The following is a 19,284-nucleotide window of genomic DNA, read 5'->3' on the forward strand; positions in this document are numbered from 1 at the left end:
AAAAACGAACTCGCCCACCCGCCGGCTCAAGGTGTTTATTATATGTCTGAAAAAAGATAGGGTAAACAAGTTAAACTGTTTATATATAGTCTACTAATGAGTGTAAACAAACACGTGCTAAATATGTTAATTAGCACAAACTGGTCAATAAGACAGCAACGAGATTTGGACCACGCCTACATTTAGCACAGCTTGTGCGTATACATTTACATAATACCGCCCCTTTTCGATAAACCACGCCGCAAGTCATCTGCGCCCCTCCCGTCAAATCGGATACTGCTGAAGTGGTCAGACCGGCGAGGCTTTGCAGTAAGGCGATCAAGAGGGATGAAGCCGATTTTCGAGGTACAAGGGGGTGGGCTCTGCAAAGGCGCCGCAACGGGTGGCAGCGGACTGCACGGGGCTTGTCATGATGATACACAGATGTGACACGAAAGGAGGCGACACGAACAGTTAGCCACCTTGTAAACGACATTAGTCCTCTCGTCCTATGACGGAACGTACGGGCCAGACGATAGCTTGTCCCAGGTACGCCCCCCAACCCCGGGGTCTGTCTGATAGCGCAGGTGCAAAAGTGGGATCAGAACCCTCGTTTGGCCAAAATGAAGCTCGACAATACGCCAAGATCTTGGGGGGTAAAATGTTGCGCAGTTCACGTTTTGTAGGAAGTATAGGTAGGTAGATATGGAAGGCACTATATATAATATAACTAGTAGGAGCTTCCCAGTGGAAACATTCACGGCTGGACAATCGAGAGAGAACTTTGACACGCTTTATTGCAACGAACTCTCACCTCTCAACCGGTTTAATTAAAAAAAATAAACGTTACCGACCTGCTCATAATCCAAAGCGCGACATAAATTTATTACTCAAGCCTGGGTCACGAAATACTTTAGACGTATGTTACTTAGCAGAGCAGGGAGTTTTGTGCGCGTTTATTCAATGACCAGTCTGTTAAAAATGGGACATGTTGGAGATATTCCCATTATTAAACGGAGCACAATGCTTAAAAACTGGACGTCTGCGCAGCTTTGCTAGTAATGCGATTGTGTGTTTCCCCACAAGTAATCTTTTTTTGTCGTATGGACAGATGAGCAAATTTTCAGGGACCCACCGGAAGGACTCCAAAGGAATTCGGGAAAGTGTGACAAGCGAACCCACCTAAGTGCCAAAGCACTTGCGTTCTACTTTATGAAAGGAATACGCGGAAAGCGTGGTGGCGCAGGCCCTTGCGGCTCCAGACACCCGTGGGCAATTTACAGCTCGCCAGGTCTTCGTGAGACGCGTTTCTTAGGGGACCACGCAAAGTCCATGGCGGTCGTCCACAAATATATTCTAAACTTGAGACATGAATTTGACAATATAAAGTAACTGCCTTTTAGGATACAAGCTAAGTTAAGAATACCAAAGGAAACTAAAATTTACAAACTCGCAAGCCTCAAACCTGTTTTGGGTAGGTGGGCTTTCTGGATGCCCCTGAGATTCCGTTAATTAAAGGCGCTCTCTACACTTTAATGGCCAGCTTCCTAGCCCTCCTCGTTCCAGGTGTCTGACCAAAATAACAAGGACATGATGTCTTTGTGGAGTTTCGTCTTTTTTTCGTGCCCCTTTACTCTAATTTCTAGCTACAATGCCGCATTTGAATTCCGTGTCCGTGGGAGGAAGGGGTGGGGTGGAGAAATTCCTTCATGTCACATTTACTCCTCACCAAAGAGAAAGACTCGCATCGCCCACACTTACTGAGCATAGCGGGTAACGACGAAATGTGAAGAGCAGAAACGTTAGCCAATTAAAAGAGATGGTGCCAGAACACTACGTCATCATTGCCATTAATAATGACAAGGTAATTCTGATGTACTGTATATGCTCGGTTTTTAATACGTGCAAATACGACACAAATATAAAATTGTATAAATACACACATTATATAATTTAAAAACGTGTATATAAAACACACATTTATCTCACAACCACATACTGTAACAATACCCCCGCCCACCCTGTAATGACCAGTCGTCATCTTGCTTTGCAATGTGCTCTTATAGTGCGTGCAGCTTGATCTGAAGGTCGCTGTATAATTCATAGTCAGGGGCCACGCAGCTGTGATATATAGTACCTTGCATCTATCTAAACGTTACTGCTGCCGGAATGCTAACACGGACGTGCTTTTCTAGGCGCTCCTCCGTACTGACCGCTGCCATTCATACTTAAAACTCGAGACCTTACAGTTGTAGACACACACTAGCTCCGGACTCCTGGTAATGAACACTTAACTTTTTCCCCCATATGGTACAAAATACAATAATGCACCCCTTTATAAAATAATAATACAGCACTGCATTATTTACCTGATAATAATAAGTAAATAAGATTCCAACTATCAGAAATACTTATAAAGCAGTTGATTACTGCCAGCTACTCGAGTTACGTGTCCTTCTGGTTGAGATGGCAGCATTTCTGTCCCAACTTTGCTAAAAGCGGGATTCTAAATAATGTTTTGATAAAGCACCAGCCGTTGGTTTGGCAAACCAAACCGTAAACCGTGCCGCACATTCATAACAACTCGGTTCACCGAAGAGGTTGCTCTGGTGACAGCTAAACTCCCGCCTACATATTTCGCACCGCCCAGTAATTGACAGATCGACGCACCCATTCGCAGCTCTGCGCGTCTCACTGGCTGCTAAAAATAGCCCGCTCAAGCATTGGGCGGCCCGCTGTCAGTCACTCGACGTGTCCGCCCTCCATCGCTTCAGAAGCACCTCGGAGTGACGAAGGACGCGACGTAACCAAGTGGTTCCTGGTGCTCTGGCCATGGTCTGTCTTTTATTTTCAGGTGCTATTCACACCTTGGAGTTGTCATGAAGGTATGACCTATTTGTTTATGTTCGTGTGCATTGTTTGATCGCCTAAACCGCGCGAAGTTTCGGCTGCTCCTTTAGAGAGGCAGCGGTGGGCTAAGTCAAGCGAAACCCCGCGTAGGAGAGCGTTCTCTCCGCACCTCCGTAATAATGGATGCCAACGCAGGCTGTTTTGTGCATGTGGACTGAATGACAACGGTGTAGATGGACGGGAGTGGACATTCTGCTGGGGCAGTGCCGGTCGTGACTGAGACTGAGCTTCGGGTGTGCCGCATCGTTCCGCCGGCCTTGACCCATAAAGGTGCCACCTCGAGACGCCCCGTTTGTCAGCGCGACCTTGCCTCATCGCTACTGGTCGACTTGCGATTCTTGTGGGGGCTCTAGAGGTTGCACGTCGGGCAAACGGGCTTCCCAGTTTATTACGACATTTGCGTGCTTCTCCCATCCGTCCGTGCCACTCGTAGGCGTAATCATACATGCACATCGGCTGGCGAACTTTTCAATGAAAGAACAGACCGCTGGTACTAATTTACCGTAGAGGTAACCTCTCAATCCACCTTGTCTACATGCGTAGGGTTAGAGAAGTGTACAGTGGTCCACCTCGGTTACCCCATAGCCGATACAATACACACATTTCCGTCAAGCTGGAGGTTTAAACATACACGTTTGTGTCTGGCGTTTGGGTGGATGTCTGACTGCCTAGAAAAATCACAAGTGGCCATACCAAGTGTATTACAAACACACTGGGTTGAGTTTGACCCTTAAGAACCCCACCACCATCCCACGCTGTAATGCTTTACTTTAAAACCTTCCTTATTCCACAGCCCCAGTTGCTTTGGTGGAAGCTTTACATCTCCCACCCCTAATCTGCATTGAACCTCATTCTGCTGCAGGGTGGTCTCTGGTATGAGAAATCACACAGTCAGCCTAATCCTGGAGGGCGGTCGGACATTTGAAGCTGCCCAAAAAAGTAAATGTGAAAATGGAAAGAACCTGCCGAATCAATGCAAGGGTAACGTTCAGTTAGAGACAGAAGTGAAGCAGCAACACCATCTGCTTTGCTTCCTTACCAGCATATGCTGTGCCATCTTAGCAATTAGGCTGGTGGTTTTCTTTGCCTTGGGATAGTTTCTGGTGAATGATGTGCTGTGGAAGGAAACCATTCCGTGGAAGACCAATTACATATAAGCTAGCTGACTTAGATGTCATTAGAGGGAAAAAAAAAACCTTTGAAATGGCCCAAGGCAGATCACCAATCCTATTCAATCAATTCCTACAAAGGAGCACCAAGTCGAGTCTTGAAGGTCCCGAATGTCCTACTGTCTACCACACTACTCAGTATGTTAGCCCATGTGTCTGTGTTTATTCGGCGTTGAGTGCTCTGTACCCAAAATCTTAGGTGAATAGTTCTTCTGCGTCTGTTTTGGGGGTAGGGGGTTTGGGGGCTGGACTGGCTTCCCATGGCCCACCCAAGAATATGATTTAGTCAGAAATCAAAATATGGGGCTCTGACCTTAAAGTCCTGGGTCTCAAATTTACCCACTTGTCTAAGCATATGAAATGCTTTACACTGTTTGTTTGTGACTTACATGGGGTTTGGCAAAGACTGCATGTTATGTCCAAGCTAGTTCTGCTGCTGCATGTGTTTTGTCTTTTCCAATCAGTCAGCTCTGCTGTCTCTCTTGGCCTTCAGTCAGGAGCAGCCTAGTGCCGTCACCCAGCTCTGTATTTGTTTTTTCTAAATTGGTTTCTCTCCAGTACAATGAGAGATAAAGTCTATCCTGAAATGAGCCAACCCTTGTGCAGTGTGGTGCAATGGTCAAGGCTTTGGACATCAAACCCTGAGGTTTTGTGTTCAAATCCTGCTACTGACACTACGAGACTAGGAGCAAGCAAATTGACCTTCCTGTGCTCCAGCTGGTAAAACATCACTAATGTAAGCAGTTGTATCACACACAGCTTACAATATCTTATAATAATAATAAACAGCTAATGACACAACTTGCCATTTATAGGTAGGCAGTGTGCCATAGTGACTCTGGACTTCACACTGTAAAGGTTGTGGGTTCAAATCCCACTTCACCCATTTGTGCTCCAGCTGGAAAATCAAAAGTAATGGAAGCAGTTGTATCCCAAATGTTGTTGTAAAGGTGTCGGTCAAAAAAATAAACCTAATTGGGAGACTATATGCACATTTGATGCCCACACCCTGTTGAATGTTGCCAATCTAACTGCAGGTCTTTTGGCAGTGGGAGCAAACTGGAGTCCTCAAGGAACACAGGGTGACGAAATGGCAGTGCCAGGCGGAAGCACCCAGTCACCAGTCAGCCGTTTTTCATGGGGCTAGCACTGCATTTTGAAACACTGGTAACATTTGCTTCAGTAGCGTTTACTTACCTGATTCAGTCATAGCTACATTTTGAAAACTGTTGGTGTACCATCTTCTAAGAATTGTTCTGCTCAGTCTTGATTCCATCTTCATATGTCAAACCTGCATGACAGCCAGTTCACTTCCCTGTAGTTTACCTGTGGGGATACCATAACGTGGGAGAGTTCAGTGAAAGTCCGAATAGAGAAGGATCTTATTTTTTTTTTTTTTTAAGTCACTGCAGTCTACTTTTAAAAACCTGCAGTCAGGTTGATATCTCAAAAATAAACATAGACCTCTGTGTCAACATTTGCAGTGCACGTGTTTTGAAATGCATGTGGTAACAAAATGCATTGCTATAAATGTCTTATGTGCCATCTGTTGGAATGACAAATGCAATGTATATGTGTTTGTTATATGCTATTTGGTATGAGATTCGTAAAATGATGCAATGCATCTGATTACTACATAGCTTTGTTATGCCGACCTTTTGGAATGACAGAGACATAGCACCTGGACAGATACTTAATCTTTCATTAATGTAGGAAGCCATTGCAACTAGACAGATATTTAATCTTTCATTAAGGTGGGTGGCTTCCAATGCACTAATGGAGTCCACAAGGCACTGCATTATGGCGGATCACACCATTTACTCAAGTTTATGTAAAAGTGTCCCTTGCAATATGAACTCTTTGCAGTATCTTAACCTTATATCCTTTGAGGAATCACATTTGCAACCCACCATGCATAAGAATACATTCAGCAGTAAGCAGTTTTTAAATTAAATTTGTTTTGGATTACTACTTGTTTGGGAAAACCCCATTACAACATAGATACCCCCAAAAAGTTTTGGAAACTTGGGGAATGGAAGAAACATTTTAACTATGCATATGTCATATTACTTAAGTTGCAGGTATCTGCTCAAGGCCTTTACTTACCAAGCATGACTTTCTGCTTCCACAGCGAGCAACTGTGAAGTCCATAAACGGTGGTCCTTGGACATCCCCCACATGCTTCAGCAGTTGATGGTAGATTCAGAGTATTGCTACGTATGCACTTGAAAGAATTCAAATTGGGTAGATTAGCATTGTTGTAAGAAATAATACAAGCAAAGTGACATGTCAACATTGCACCGCGGTGTACACTCAGGTTTCAAAGGATCATTTTTGGTAGAGTAAACAGTAAACACTTGTGATGTTACGGAACCTAACGGATTACAAAGAGGGGGAACATCACCTTCATGGGCCACCTACAGAAAGGCACCAAATTCACCTTCTATCACAGTGTAGGAGAAAAGATGTGGGGTGGGGGGTTAACTGCCCTGATAGCACATGGGTGTCATTCTACAGGACGTGATTAGTAGCACACTCTGCTTCACAGCGACATGGTGACTTGAGTGTACGGCACCTTCCAGCGTAAAGAGGGCAACAGAAAGCATCTCACTTTTGGGGGATACCAGTTGAATGTGACAGCTAAGGCACTGGAGTGTAACCCACAAGACTGCTGGTTCAGTTCCCAATTGAGGCCTCACTGTGTGGCCCAACTCTTCTTGTATATAAACCTATATATGCTCTCAAGTGTTTCTATAACAATTGAGAAAAAAGCCTTGGGGCACTGCATTTGGAAGAAATAAGTGGATAGGACTGGCGAGCTTTGTTGGGCTGAATGGCCTGTTCTCATCTAGAATGTTCTAATGTAGAAGTCGGCCTTTAACTTTGTGTTGCAGGCAGCTCCGAGAACATGGCCACCATGTGAAAGGCTTTAATGTGTGTGTCCTTCACCGCCATTGTCACATGAAGGTACTCTTGAATTCGAAACCTGTCACTTTTGTGCTCCTCATTTGTTGTTCGGTGGGTGGTATCAGTGCAGTGAGATGGCGGAAACAAAGGTGTCCTCGTTGACTGGTTTGGTTAACAGTTTAAAAAAGGAACCAAGATGCTCCTTTGCTGCAGGAAGGAATGAAAGGCAAAGTTCTAATATGAGAATAATTACTGGTAATGGTGGAATAAAAATGAAAAACAGTTAAGAGCAGCAAATGTTTTTTGGCCCAGCTTAGTTTAAAGTTTAGGTGGTGCTTTAGGTGACAGCTTGAAGCCTGACAGTAAGGTACTGTTGTGCGCACACAGCATCAGTTTCATGCTTGAGGGACTCAATTTTAATCTCAAGTGTGACATCTCTGTTACATCTATGTGACTAAGCAGGTCACTCAACCTAGGATGTAAATAACTGTTGATATGGTGGTCACTGTAGGAGGGTCCTATGTAATGCAAAGGTTATTTTGTTGTTTAGCAGACCATGGTGAATAATATCTACCTAATGTTTCTATCTTCTTGCAGGCCGGGGCCTCGTCTATGTGGGCTTCATGTTGTGGTCTAATCAATGAAGTAATGGGCACTGGAGCAGTGCGAGGCCAGCAGCCAGGATTTGGACCAGGAGCTGGGCCTTTCAGGTTTGCCCCTAATGCTGGCTATTCAACATACCCTCCACCATCTCCTGGAAACGCAACTATAGTTTGCAAGGCCTGTGGATTAACATTCTCCGTATTCAGGAAAAAGGTAATGCAGAGGTGTCTGGAAGTGCAGTAGAAAAGCTGGGTCAGGTCTGATTAGAAACACTGGGTCTGGGGAGTTTTCCAGGTTATGACAAATTCTGTTAGACAGCCATGTCTACATTTCAAAACTAAACATACATGGTCAGGAGTAGGGTAACTGGTGAGGAAGCCTTGCCTGGCCAGGAGATGATTTCCCTTAAGTAACTGAAATGACCACTGGCAGGTGGCCCAGTTATCTATACAGCCTGTCTACATTGACTCTTCTGATGTATTATGCCAAGTCTGCGGATTTCTGTGGCAGGGACCCTCTATAAGCTGTCCATCCATCTTTTACTGAACCACAGCTCAATCTGCACCACTTGGTTTTTCTTCACTTCTGTTTTGTGATCATGACCTTAAAAAAGACATTTAAAAACCAAAACTGAGTAAATTTGCATGATACTTGAGGATTTTTATTTAAAGGCTAAGAATGAAAACCACTCGAGGTTTTGCAGCAGTGCTGGCATGCAAGTAGCTGAATCTTTAACAAGAGGCCAAAGTCATTATAGACAATGAACACAAAATTATAACTGGTAGAAAATGCGCCGATCAGTGGCCGTGTGGCTTACTAGTCAATTGTGAGATGTGAGCAGTGTAACGCTGAGCCAGTGAGCGCCTGGATGGAGTCTTCTCCTGGACAGCTCTCCGGAGAGAAGAACTGCTGCTAAAAAAAGGAGTACTGCATCATCTTATAAAATCTTGGCATTGCACCGTCAATATGCAGCACGAGCTGGCATCCCCTGACCTTGATTTGTGAATGGGACTTGTGCTGCTTCAGTGTTCATTGAATATTGCAGACCCTTTTGGGACAGCGCTGCAGTGCTGATTTGAGTGCAGATGGGTCACTGCAGGGCTGTTTTTGGTCTTTAGAGCTAAAGACTAAATTTCAAAAAGTTAGTAAATTTAACAGGTTTGGATGGGAGGAATACTCCACTCTTTAATCCATCAAGGTAGTGCATAATGAAAGCTAGAATGCAATCTTTACAACATAAAGGGTAACTTGAATGTTCAAAGAAGCTGTTGAGCACATACTCGGTCTGGAGCACTCTATTAAATTAAACTGATGAGATGACTTGCAAACGACGAGCAGACTTCGTGCTGCATGAGAACGTTTATTGTATAATTTAGTGTCATGCCAGTATAGCGCTCACACAAAGGTATGTGGTTTTTTTTTTTTGATGATTTGTGTAAAGGGTTGCCCGTTCAGTTATGGACACTGCTAATGCTACAGCTGGTGGAAGTGCTGCATTAATTAATTATGAGAAAGTGTTTAAAAAGATGGAGCACACAGGCACTCAAATGTAATTCTGTATTATTTAAGAAGAAGAATCCAACAAAGCAAAAATCAACCTAATTAGGCTTAACTTCACAATCTAGTATGGCATAACAGGCTAATTTGATCTTTTGATTCATTTTCTGGTCAGTCATCTACATGTATTACAATAAGGAAAAAAAATCCATCACTTTGTTTCCTATCAAATAGTGTTTATCAACAATAAGAAAATCGTTCCATATCCTATACTCATCTTAAAACAGCGTAGGCCATTGTTTATTAACCACTGGCCGTTTTTAGGTCGCAGGTTTCTTAATAATGGTAGTGGGGTGAGCACTGGGTTGTCCAAGGGGTTGGCTTTGCCACAAGATATATTTGCGCTCTATGCTCTTATTTCACTGGGTGGGATCTCCCCCATACCTTTTCTGATAATGGTCTTTGGTTCAGCAAGGGAACCACCATCCTGTCTCTGACCATCATCTTCAGTTCACCACAATTGGGTTACAAATACTCGAACGTGGAAAAAGGTGGGTTGTAGCATTAAAAAGGTTCAGAAACACTGGTGTAGACCACTGCCTACCCAGACTGCAAAACACAAATCTGGACTGGGCACCCACAATTTACACTGATGATTGACTTCATTTGCACACATATGGTGATTCCTGAAGCTTCTTCTCACATCCCATTGTTTTTAAAGGAGAGTAAACCCCTGCTGTGACCGACCTGGAAGCAGCATCTTTCTTTTCAAACTAGAACTTTGTCCAAAGGGTGGTAGATGTGACTAGTGAGGCTGGACACACAAGGCTTGTATTTGAGTTTGGCTGAATTCTTCTGGAGTTTTGCACTTATCTTTGATAGGCTAAACCTTCAGTCATTACAGCTCTGGGCTTTTAAAAGTCTCCTTAACCTTGCTTAAAAAAACTTGACAAAATCGAGGGAGCTTGTTGCACTGTAATATTCATTTGTTTCAAGCCAAATTGGCTGTTGTAGTGTTTTATGATAGAATTACTTCTTTTAATTAATTTAAAACATGACAACACAGGTCACAAGAAGACAAAGAGATAAAGTATAGCCATGTAGAATGTAAAATTTTTTAATACTGGGTTTCAGTAAAGCTTTTGGCAGATTTTTGCATGAAACAGTTGTGCATTTTGTTGCATGTCTCCCCTCGTCAACTCACAGAATGCACATCCTCCAGGGTACACGATGTACTCTCAATCGCTCTTTAAACTTAAAGAATAAAGAAAAACTAGCAGAGGAGGTAGGGTGTTCAGCTACGGGGCACCCACACTTTGGTCTCGGCCTTTATTATCAAGGCTTGAGAAGCAGTACTTTAGCAAACTCTTATTTTAGATTCTTCATACTGTATTCTTTTTTTGTGGTTGACCACTACCAACCTTTAATCATTTTCTCTCTGTAACTGGGACCCATTTGGTCTGACTTGGAGGAGGTATAGTATCACAATTTTAATTTTCTCTGAATCAAAAGCTGCAATCTGGACTTATGAGAATTTTTTTTTTTTAATTTCCCTCCCCATTACACAATAAACAATGTTACTGACGAGTATATTCTATAATGTTAATGTTGCGTCAATGTTATTTTTTTTTTCTTCAGCATATCTGTTTTGACTGCAAAAAGAACTTCTGTTCTGTGTGCTCGGTTCTGGAAGAAAACCTCCGACGGTGTTCAACTTGCCATTTGTTGAGAGAAACTGCATTCCAAAGGCCACAGCTCATGAAGCTGAAAGTGAGAGACCTGCGGCAATATCTGGTCCTGAGAAACATTCCAACGGACACATGCCGTGAGAAGGAGGACTTAGTGGAACTGGTCTTATGCCACCGAGGGACAGACCTGGAAGAAGACATGGACACAAGTAGTCTCCACTCCACTGTATCTTTGTTTGCCACTCCCTCAGAGCCCTCACTTTCTGCCTCTCTGGGCGAAACTCCAAGCCGAAGAGAAAGCCTTGGAGCCGTAAATGAGGTAATCCCAAAAGGATGTGCTGCTGTTCTTTCCTTCTGGTGCTTAACACCTCTCATTACATTAAGTAGAAGTTGCAGGTTGGCAGCTACCAAATAATTTCATTTTCGACAATTAACAGTTATAGAAAAGTTTTAAATGGCAGAAGTTTCTGGCCTTCTGCTGAAAAAGGACACTAAAACCTGTCTGTCATTATATGGCACATTTTAAGCACGGCATGGTGTGATGAGAAGCACATGATATGACATTTAACAGTAGCCATATATATCATTTTTTTTATTTAGTTAATCGCTACATTTTTAGCTAGTTTGTTAAATAGCTTGTGATGCTGAGCCTTTATCACTTTAGACCATTTACGACATAGTGTAAATTTAAACTTAGCAGCTTATTATTTCATGCCCCAAACAGAGTGTTACGTAGTGAGTGATGACCAAAGCACAGTGTAATGGCTGCCTTTGGTTTCTGATAAGGTTATTCTTAACACACGGGTCCATGGGTAAGTGCACGACAAAAAACAAAAACCTGAAAAGTGACTCCTCTGGAGTTCAACAAGAAACAGAAAGAACTCTACCTGGAACAGGACTGCAAAGACTACCCAGTGGAGCAAGGTTTGGCAGTGGTGGTCACCTCTTGGCTTGGCATCCCATAGATCCTTGCCTTGCTCAACACCACTTGGTCTGACCGTTGATAAGCTTTATGCTGGAGATCAGGTCTAATTCTGGTGGTATGCTGGCTCTTGGAATGTCCCTTCACTAAAGGAGAAGGAAATTAACTTATTTTGTATCTAGATAAATTCACAGGACTCACCTTAGCATGGACAGTAGTTCCACTGGAGTTGATCATATTGATTAGAATAGCTAGTCTGTCTGGGTCTGGGTTTGCACTGTAGGAGAGGTGTCGGCTGGGTAGTGCACCACTGGACTTTTCTACTGGTGGGAAAAAAAGAGCAGTTCATTATACAGTAACTCAGAATTGTGTAGAGGACAACTATCAACCATTTGCATAGTTTGTACCCAATAACTGTTCAGAGTGTTTCCCCATTGAGCAGGGACTCTCTTGTTCAGTCCTGGGTTATTTGCCCCTACCTTCATAACTATGTTTTCATGCCAGCCAACTTCAGATAATAACTGGACGTCTTCCTTTAAGGAAGTGGTTACTTTTCAAGGTTCTGTGCTTAGGAGTCAATCCTGGAAGAGCCAAAGTCACAGAGTTGGAAGAGAAATTCAGATCAGTAGCCAACTGTCCGATTCAGGAGCAGCAATGCAGATACTGTCTTGGCACTGAAACATTATGGCCCTTGCACAGGTACTGGAGATTGTACATTGGCTTGTAAAAATACAGTTTGCTGATGTAAGTGTTGCATGTCTGCTGTTGGCAAAAGCAGATAGCCTTCTGATGTCACCTAACTGATATGACTTGTGTTGGATGTTTGAGATGGTGCGAGAATTAGTTGTCTTAAGTCTGAGTTCATGGTTCATTCCAGGAACAGCTACCCTGGGGTCTTGTTGCAAATGTGCCAGACAGTGGTGGCAATCACAGAGTGAAGTCCTTTGTGCAAACGCAGTGTTCACACGAGTTCAATCTTTGTCCTTGTTTGTGCTTATGAGTTAGTGGCAAAAAATTAAATAAAAGATGTACTCATGTCAATTGAACTTGCTGTCTAACCGGTAAGTAACAGGAAGATCTCCAAAGAGAGAAGCTGAGCGAGGACTAAGTGGCTTCAGTATTCACCAAGATTTAACTGAATTACTTGTACTGTGCAGTCTTAGAGTGCAAATATAAATATAAAACCGTTAATTACAACAGCATGCCCATGAGACATGTACAAATCCTAATCTGGGATGGAGAGACAGGTGGGATTTTATCATATACAGTGCAGATGTCATTTTTTTGTTCCTGATGCAGCTACTGACTGAATTTAATTGCTCGGCCCGAATCTCCGATGCATTTACAGTTCTGTTACAGATATAAGTTTTACTGCAGCGGAAATGCCCTTTTAACTTGCAGTCTTTATATTGAAACTTCATACAACTGTGTGCCCATTTACCAGTAATTTCAAGATGGAATCATTTTCAAAAAACATGTCAAGCAATGGCAGTGAAAAATTTTTAAGTTGTGATATGGAATACGCTCAAAACATGGTTATAAAGCAGGATAAAAATCAAACTAATGCAGCTTGTCTTGGGCATTTGCTAGCTTCTTTGGGCTTTAGAAAAGTTCATAAAGTGTGAAACTTGGATTTTCACTGCAGGAAGAAGGAGGAACATCATCAATAAATCAGGAGACAGAAGAAAACGCAGAGCAAGAGGTAAGCACAAAACAATACTGGGTGGAATTCAGCTGTCAGTGTATTTATTTTAAATACAAAATATGTATTTTTATGTGCTTGGTGTGTGGGTGTGTTTGTGTGTGTCCTGCGGTAGGTTGGCACCCTGCCCAGGATTGGTTCCTGCCTTGTGTTGGCTGGGATTGGCTCCAGCAGACCCCCGTGACCCTGTGTTTGGATTCAGCGGGTTGGATGATGGATGGGTGGATGGAATATGTATTTTTCAAACAATGCTTATGTAAGCAGAGTCTAAATATTTAGCAACAAGCTTTCTGGTTTGAAGAAACAGTGGGCTTCGTAAAGTTAGACAATTCAACTAACAGAAGAACCTTCGATAATAATCTTGTGCGATCAAGAACATTTTCATGGTTGTCTGTTTTTAGTCATTTAAACTGGCATGTCAACTTCCACATAACTTACAACGTTTAAAAACTATGTAAAATATTCTTGATGAAAGGGAGCATTTACAAATGGAATAATAAAATAGTCAAACTCTGCTCAATCTGGAGTAAGCAGGGTCACCACAGGGCAGAAGGTAGTAAACTCCTGTGGACAGACCCCACCCACACTCAGTCCTACTCTGAAACAATTTTGGAATGGACAATTAACATAAACATCATGTCTTTGGAGAGGTGGGGTAAAAACCTGTAGCATCAAGAGATAAAATACACGGACACAGGTGGAGGTTAAAGTTTGGAATTTTTCAGGTCAAACATTGTGTGCTAAAGTTAAATGCTTTCTATAAATATAGTGTATACAGTATATTGTGCCAACACCGGCGCTTTACAATGAAGAGGACTATGGGGCATTGTAAAATAAAAGCCTAAAAACTTAACGATAAAGCAACAAAAGTTTTGATACAGGATGCCTTCTGCATTTCCAACACATTTGTTATAACAAATGGGATAAGAAAATAATCATTTTATCGCATACTTCTAGGATTGTCTCTCTCATGGTTAGGGCACATTTTTCTATTCATTTGTGTGAAGTTAAAACAAAGCCAACTATGTCTCACAAAAAGTTTACTGTATTTGGGTCTGTCAGGAGAAAATCACCCCCCAGGGGTTTGTGAAAGGTTACTGCAAAAGACAAATGCCGAGATGGCATGCACAGCTGGTTTTCTTTGAAAATGGTTTAAACTCGTATTGGCATTTTTGTTGTCCAAAATTGACACACAAAGCTATTTTATGTGTGCATAATCACAAGATGTGGCTCAATACTGAACAACTTATATATGGTAAGTTTTAAAGCTTTTCCTGTGTGCCCCAGAGCCTCCATTGAAAAGCAGCAGTGAGGGGAAAATATTTTTTGAATGTATACAAAATGCTTAACTTTGGAACACATTTGCATGGCAAAGACAGGTATACCATATTTGAAAAATAAGAGTTGAAAAATACAGCACTTGTTCTTTAAAGGATAAATTTCACAGCCAAGCCACCTCCTGTACCATGTTAAAACAATTTCTAAAATCTGGCTATCTACCTTCCTTTGTAGTTACACAGAAGCTTGATAATGTTTTATATCGTACAGTGGCACATAAAATATGATTTTAGAATGCAAATAAAGTAAAATGCAGTGTTGTTTATTTTAGCTAAATTGTTCATTTTATTTCTTCTTTTGATAGGCTACTCCATTATCCAGGAAAAGAGCAAGAGCCTCAATCTCTGACATATCCAGCATAGAAGATATTGAAGGTCTAACAGTCCGACAACTAAAAGAGATCCTGACGCGAAACTTTGTGAATTATTCTGGGTGCTGTGAAAAATGGGAACTTGTGGAGCGAGTCAGCCGGCTCTATCGAGAAACAGAAGAAAACAAAAAATCAAGTATGTAAATACCTGTGCCCTTAATTTAAAAAAAATAAATAAACAATGACTCATGTATTTTTCTGTTTATTGCAGTGGAAAATGTGAATAGCAGCCTAACATCAGGTAAGGTGTTTTTTTTTTTTTGTTTTGTTTTTTATTAAATGCTGTACTAATAATGATAATGTTTGGGAGACTGCCATGTAAGACATTTCATGTTGTCACAAATATCAGACTAGGGCTGTTAAAGTGTTGATTTAAAAGTTTACACACCAGCCTCATACTCTCTACCTGTTTGTGACAAGTTTCAAGCAGTACTGACAATGTGGTCTGTGCTTCTGTTCTAATAACTAGCTTTACATATGAAGTGAGTAACATGCAGCGTTTGTTTCTAATGGCCCTGTACTTTTTTTTTTTTTTTACCTTCCTTCAAAGTGGTACCCACAAATCCTCAGGCCATCTGCAGCAGTGGCAGTGCAGGTAAGGAAGGTACAAACAACTTGTGCAGACTCCTTTTTCCCTGCTAGTGAAACGTCTTAAACATGATGGCGTGTCAGTGCTACAAAGCCAGTGGCTTAAACAAGTCATTTCTTAGCCTTTACCTTTCGATGGAAAAAAACCTGATAAGACACACATTAGAGAACATACCTGTATTCCCATGAGGAAAGGGAGATTGAGCTGCACAGTCAGCTGTCCACTTTGCATCATGGAATTCTGGATTCTGATTTCTTCATTTGCATGTGTTTACTATTTTTCCTCTCATTCTTTTGCATTTATTGGGATTCCTGAGCACTTACTATTCCTGGGGTATAATATCAAATAATTTTATAACACAGGTTCAAAAATGTGTGTGCTAAAAAAATAAAAGGTTTTAGGTTTTAACATGTTTTTAGGTTCAGAGGTTCAGACAAAAACCAACTTCTCTAACATGATGCTTTGTAATGTGAAGTGTTGCTTTTATTTGCCAATTTAGTTTTCTCATTAGCCCATCAAATAGTTTTCCCCAACAAAGTTACCTTTTCATTAAAATTACAAAATCCTAGGTCAAATGTAAAAAAGTGCATGTATAGATAATCATCATTTTTTCCTGTAGATGGGGAGAAGATGCACTTTACCAATGACGACAACCTCTGCAGGATCTGCATGGACGCGGTGATTGACTGTGTGCTCCTGGAATGTGGCCACATGGTCACATGTACCAAGTGTGGCAAGAGGATGAGTGAATGTCCGATATGTCGACAATATGTTGTGAGAGCAGTGCATGTTTTCAAGTCTTAAGGATGCAAAGAGAAGAAGGAAAATGGAAACAAACTTTCAATGTGTATTAACCATGGGGGTAACCATTGGGGGTGGGGGGCGGAGGACAGTGTCTCTCATTTTCTTTTGAGCTTTTAAAATTACTGATGCTATTTTATTTTCAAAATTTAATAATAAATGAAAATGTCTACCTGCACTTATTGTCCCTTATTGAGGTGCCCCTCCAAAATGAGAACTACTCAAATTGTGAAATTTTACACAAAGTGTTTAAATGTCCATTCTTCTTAATACAATTAAAAGTCTTTCCAGAAGTTTGGCGGAAAAAGCAACCTTTTGAGAATAAGGCATATATAATCAGGACACTGAAAACTACTTTGTTGTAAATGCTACATGAATAGTTTAAGGGTGCACAAAATTCTTTTTCTTTCAAGCTACAAAATATAGTAGAAGGTTAAGCTACTATTGTTAAATATAATATTATATCCATGAGACCTGTAAGAGTCTAAATTCTAAATTTCCTTTGCATTTTAAACCCCTTTTCACTTTGTTTTATTATTCTATGTTGTACTGTACATAGACTAACAAACCCACAACTGTAAAAAGGGATACATAGCATGTATTGCGATAAGTTGCCAATAGCTTAAACACCAGTATACAGTACGTCATCCATCAGCAGCAGTAACATTTTTGAATTGCTAAACATGTCAGGTGTTTCTTGTCAGAGCTCAAATAGAATAAATGTGTGAGAAAAATTTAAAAATCTTGCATGGTGGGGCAGTTATTTTAAAAGCGCTACTATGGTTGGCAACACAAGTGAACAATATTGGCAGCTCCATTTAAAATGGAGTAAGAACTAGCTTATAGTAATGTGACACACAAATGACATAACTTGTCAGTTTAGTCCGTACATGCTCCAAGGAGAGGGAATCAAAAGTTTAATATTAATTTTACATAGTAGAAAAAAAAACTGGAGGTTAAGGCCTGAAAAACATACATAAAGAACCCCACCACGTATGGTGTGCTCAGCAAATGTGCAAGGTGTTTTTCTTTTAAAAATAAAAAAAATGCATTTTTTTTTTTCTCAGTAGTGTCCTAAATTCAAAGTCTGAACTCCTAGTAATTGAAACTCTAGTACAATTGGGAGAAAAAGGATTTTAAGATTCACATCTAAAGCTTTAGAAGGTTTCGTAATCAGCAATTGTGGCTCCCTTCACATTTAAATGATTTTTCCCAGGCTTATATTAAACTCCTTATTTTAACTGTCTTCAATAACCACTCTTCTAAACTTATTAGATGAGGAGAGGAATTGGGCTGACCAGTTTTGTTAACGAAATTATGTATTAATGAAATTAATTAGGATGGTGGTCAACAAGTGACAGCCTTTTTAAACTGTTTACAAATGAAGATTGTTAAATGAGTAACTTAAACGCTGAGGGATCTTAGAAGAATCAGTCAGTGTGATGGTGCTGAGACTCATCCTTTAGGACAGGGCTTGGAGAAATCTGGTTTAACATTTATGACTTAAAACAAGGGATGCTGCATCTTTAAACAGAGCCCACGTATTTGGCCTGTTGTTATAACAGTGTAAAAAAATGGGCTTACACTCAATATTTTGGGGGGAGAAAAGTGTTCGAATGCTAGAATTTCTGAAGGTAATGGACAAGAAACAATGGCTAGATAGTACTCTAGCAGCAACTTGTCTTTGTTAAGTTTTAATTAGATTTTTTTGGCATAAATGTAATTTTCTGATGTGCTGAAACAACAGTCACAGGTTTTCACTATAAATCTACACACACACGTGTACTCTTCCAGCCTCCTCATTTGAATTTTTGGAAAACAGTAAGTCTGCAGTCCCCTACAGATTATTTAACCATTTTATTTCATGCATGGAAATTATATCTAAGGTAAAGAGTGCTTGTTTATCCTTTTTCAAAAATGACTTCAAATATTTTATTCAGTAATTCTATTAGAATTGTGCAGTATTATGTACAGTAATAACATAAGGAGGCATGAATTCTAATTTTTGCTCCATATAATTTGCTTCAGATGTTTAAGAGTAGGTTGTAACCATACACAGATTAAAAGTATAAATGGCTATTACTGAAAACTAAGCACACAGTATATAAATGGCTATTACTGAAAACTAAGCACACAGTATATAAATGGCTATTACTGAAAACTAAGCACACAGTATGGCACAACTGTAAAAGAGATGTTCCTATAAGATGTCAATAAAATCTACCCACACTTTTTAATTAAGGAAGCTTATTAAAAAAGGTAGGAGTAAAATGATCTTTATACTTGTATAACCATACTTACCACACTGGTGCAGATTCCAAATTTAAAGTCAACAAGATATTTTAGTGACCATTTCCCACAATTTTGTTGACCGCTGTCAGCAGTGTTTACAACATGGTAACTGAGGCGTCTGTGATAATTCATCGCCAGCTGTACACAAAAAGCCTTTAGTGCCTACATTCACCAAACATTAAAGCTTCCTTGAATGATTTGTCATTTGTCTTTATTACATTGTATGTTGTTGGCAACAGCTTGCATTTAAAATGACCAGAAGAAATTAAAAACATTGTGAACACTTACATTATTTCACTTTGATTGTAGTATTTCGTTAGTAACTTCAAGGTTTTTTTTTTTGGCATACAAAGTTACCTATACCTGGTAGATGAACACCAGACTGGTGGGATCCTGTCCTGGATAGTTTAGATATATTAAAACACTTTGATTTGTTTGTTTTAATTATCTCTGATGAAAACCAAAGACAAAGTAAAATAGTCAGCCTAATTGAACAGTGGACTTTCTAATGGAAGTA

At 40.7% G+C, this 19,284-nt stretch overlaps 1 protein-coding gene across 2 annotated transcripts; it reads left to right on the forward strand.

The window, feature by feature from the left end:
- The first annotated feature begins 187 nt into the window (after positions 1 to 187).
- On the forward strand, positions 188 to 16,653 carry LOC120540815 (E3 ubiquitin-protein ligase RNF34-like). 2 transcript variants are annotated; one of them, XM_039771889.1, is made up of 8 exons: positions 188 to 345; positions 7,563 to 7,781; positions 10,704 to 11,072; positions 13,321 to 13,377; positions 15,020 to 15,221; positions 15,297 to 15,326; positions 15,636 to 15,680; positions 16,294 to 16,653. In XM_039771889.1, exons 1-8 carry the CDS (start codon positions 328 to 330, stop codon positions 16,476 to 16,478), a joined length of 1,125 nt encoding a protein of 374 aa, XP_039627823.1. In that variant the 5' UTR covers positions 188 to 327; the 3' UTR covers positions 16,479 to 16,653. The 2 variants fall into 2 exon arrangements, with proteins under 2 accessions (XP_039627823.1, XP_039627824.1); XM_039771890.1 differs by lacking the exon at positions 188 to 345 and adding an exon at positions 2,746 to 2,864.
- Positions 16,654 to 19,284: the final 2,631 nt, after the last annotated feature.

This window comes from Polypterus senegalus, chromosome 12 (genome assembly GCF_016835505.1).
Source record: "Polypterus senegalus isolate Bchr_013 chromosome 12, ASM1683550v1, whole genome shotgun sequence".
In the NCBI taxonomy this organism is placed as follows: Eukaryota; Metazoa; Chordata; class Cladistia; order Polypteriformes; family Polypteridae; genus Polypterus; species Polypterus senegalus.

Coding starts and splice junctions, on each gene's coding strand:
- LOC120540815 (XM_039771889.1), top strand. Junction 7,782..10,703: donor TCTCCGTATTCAGGAAAAAG/GTAATGCAGAGG, acceptor TTTTTTCTTCAG/CATATCTGTTTTGACTGCAA. Junction 15,222..15,296: donor AGAAGAAAACAAAAAATCAA/GTATGTAAATAC, acceptor TGTTTATTGCAG/TGGAAAATGTGAATAGCAGC.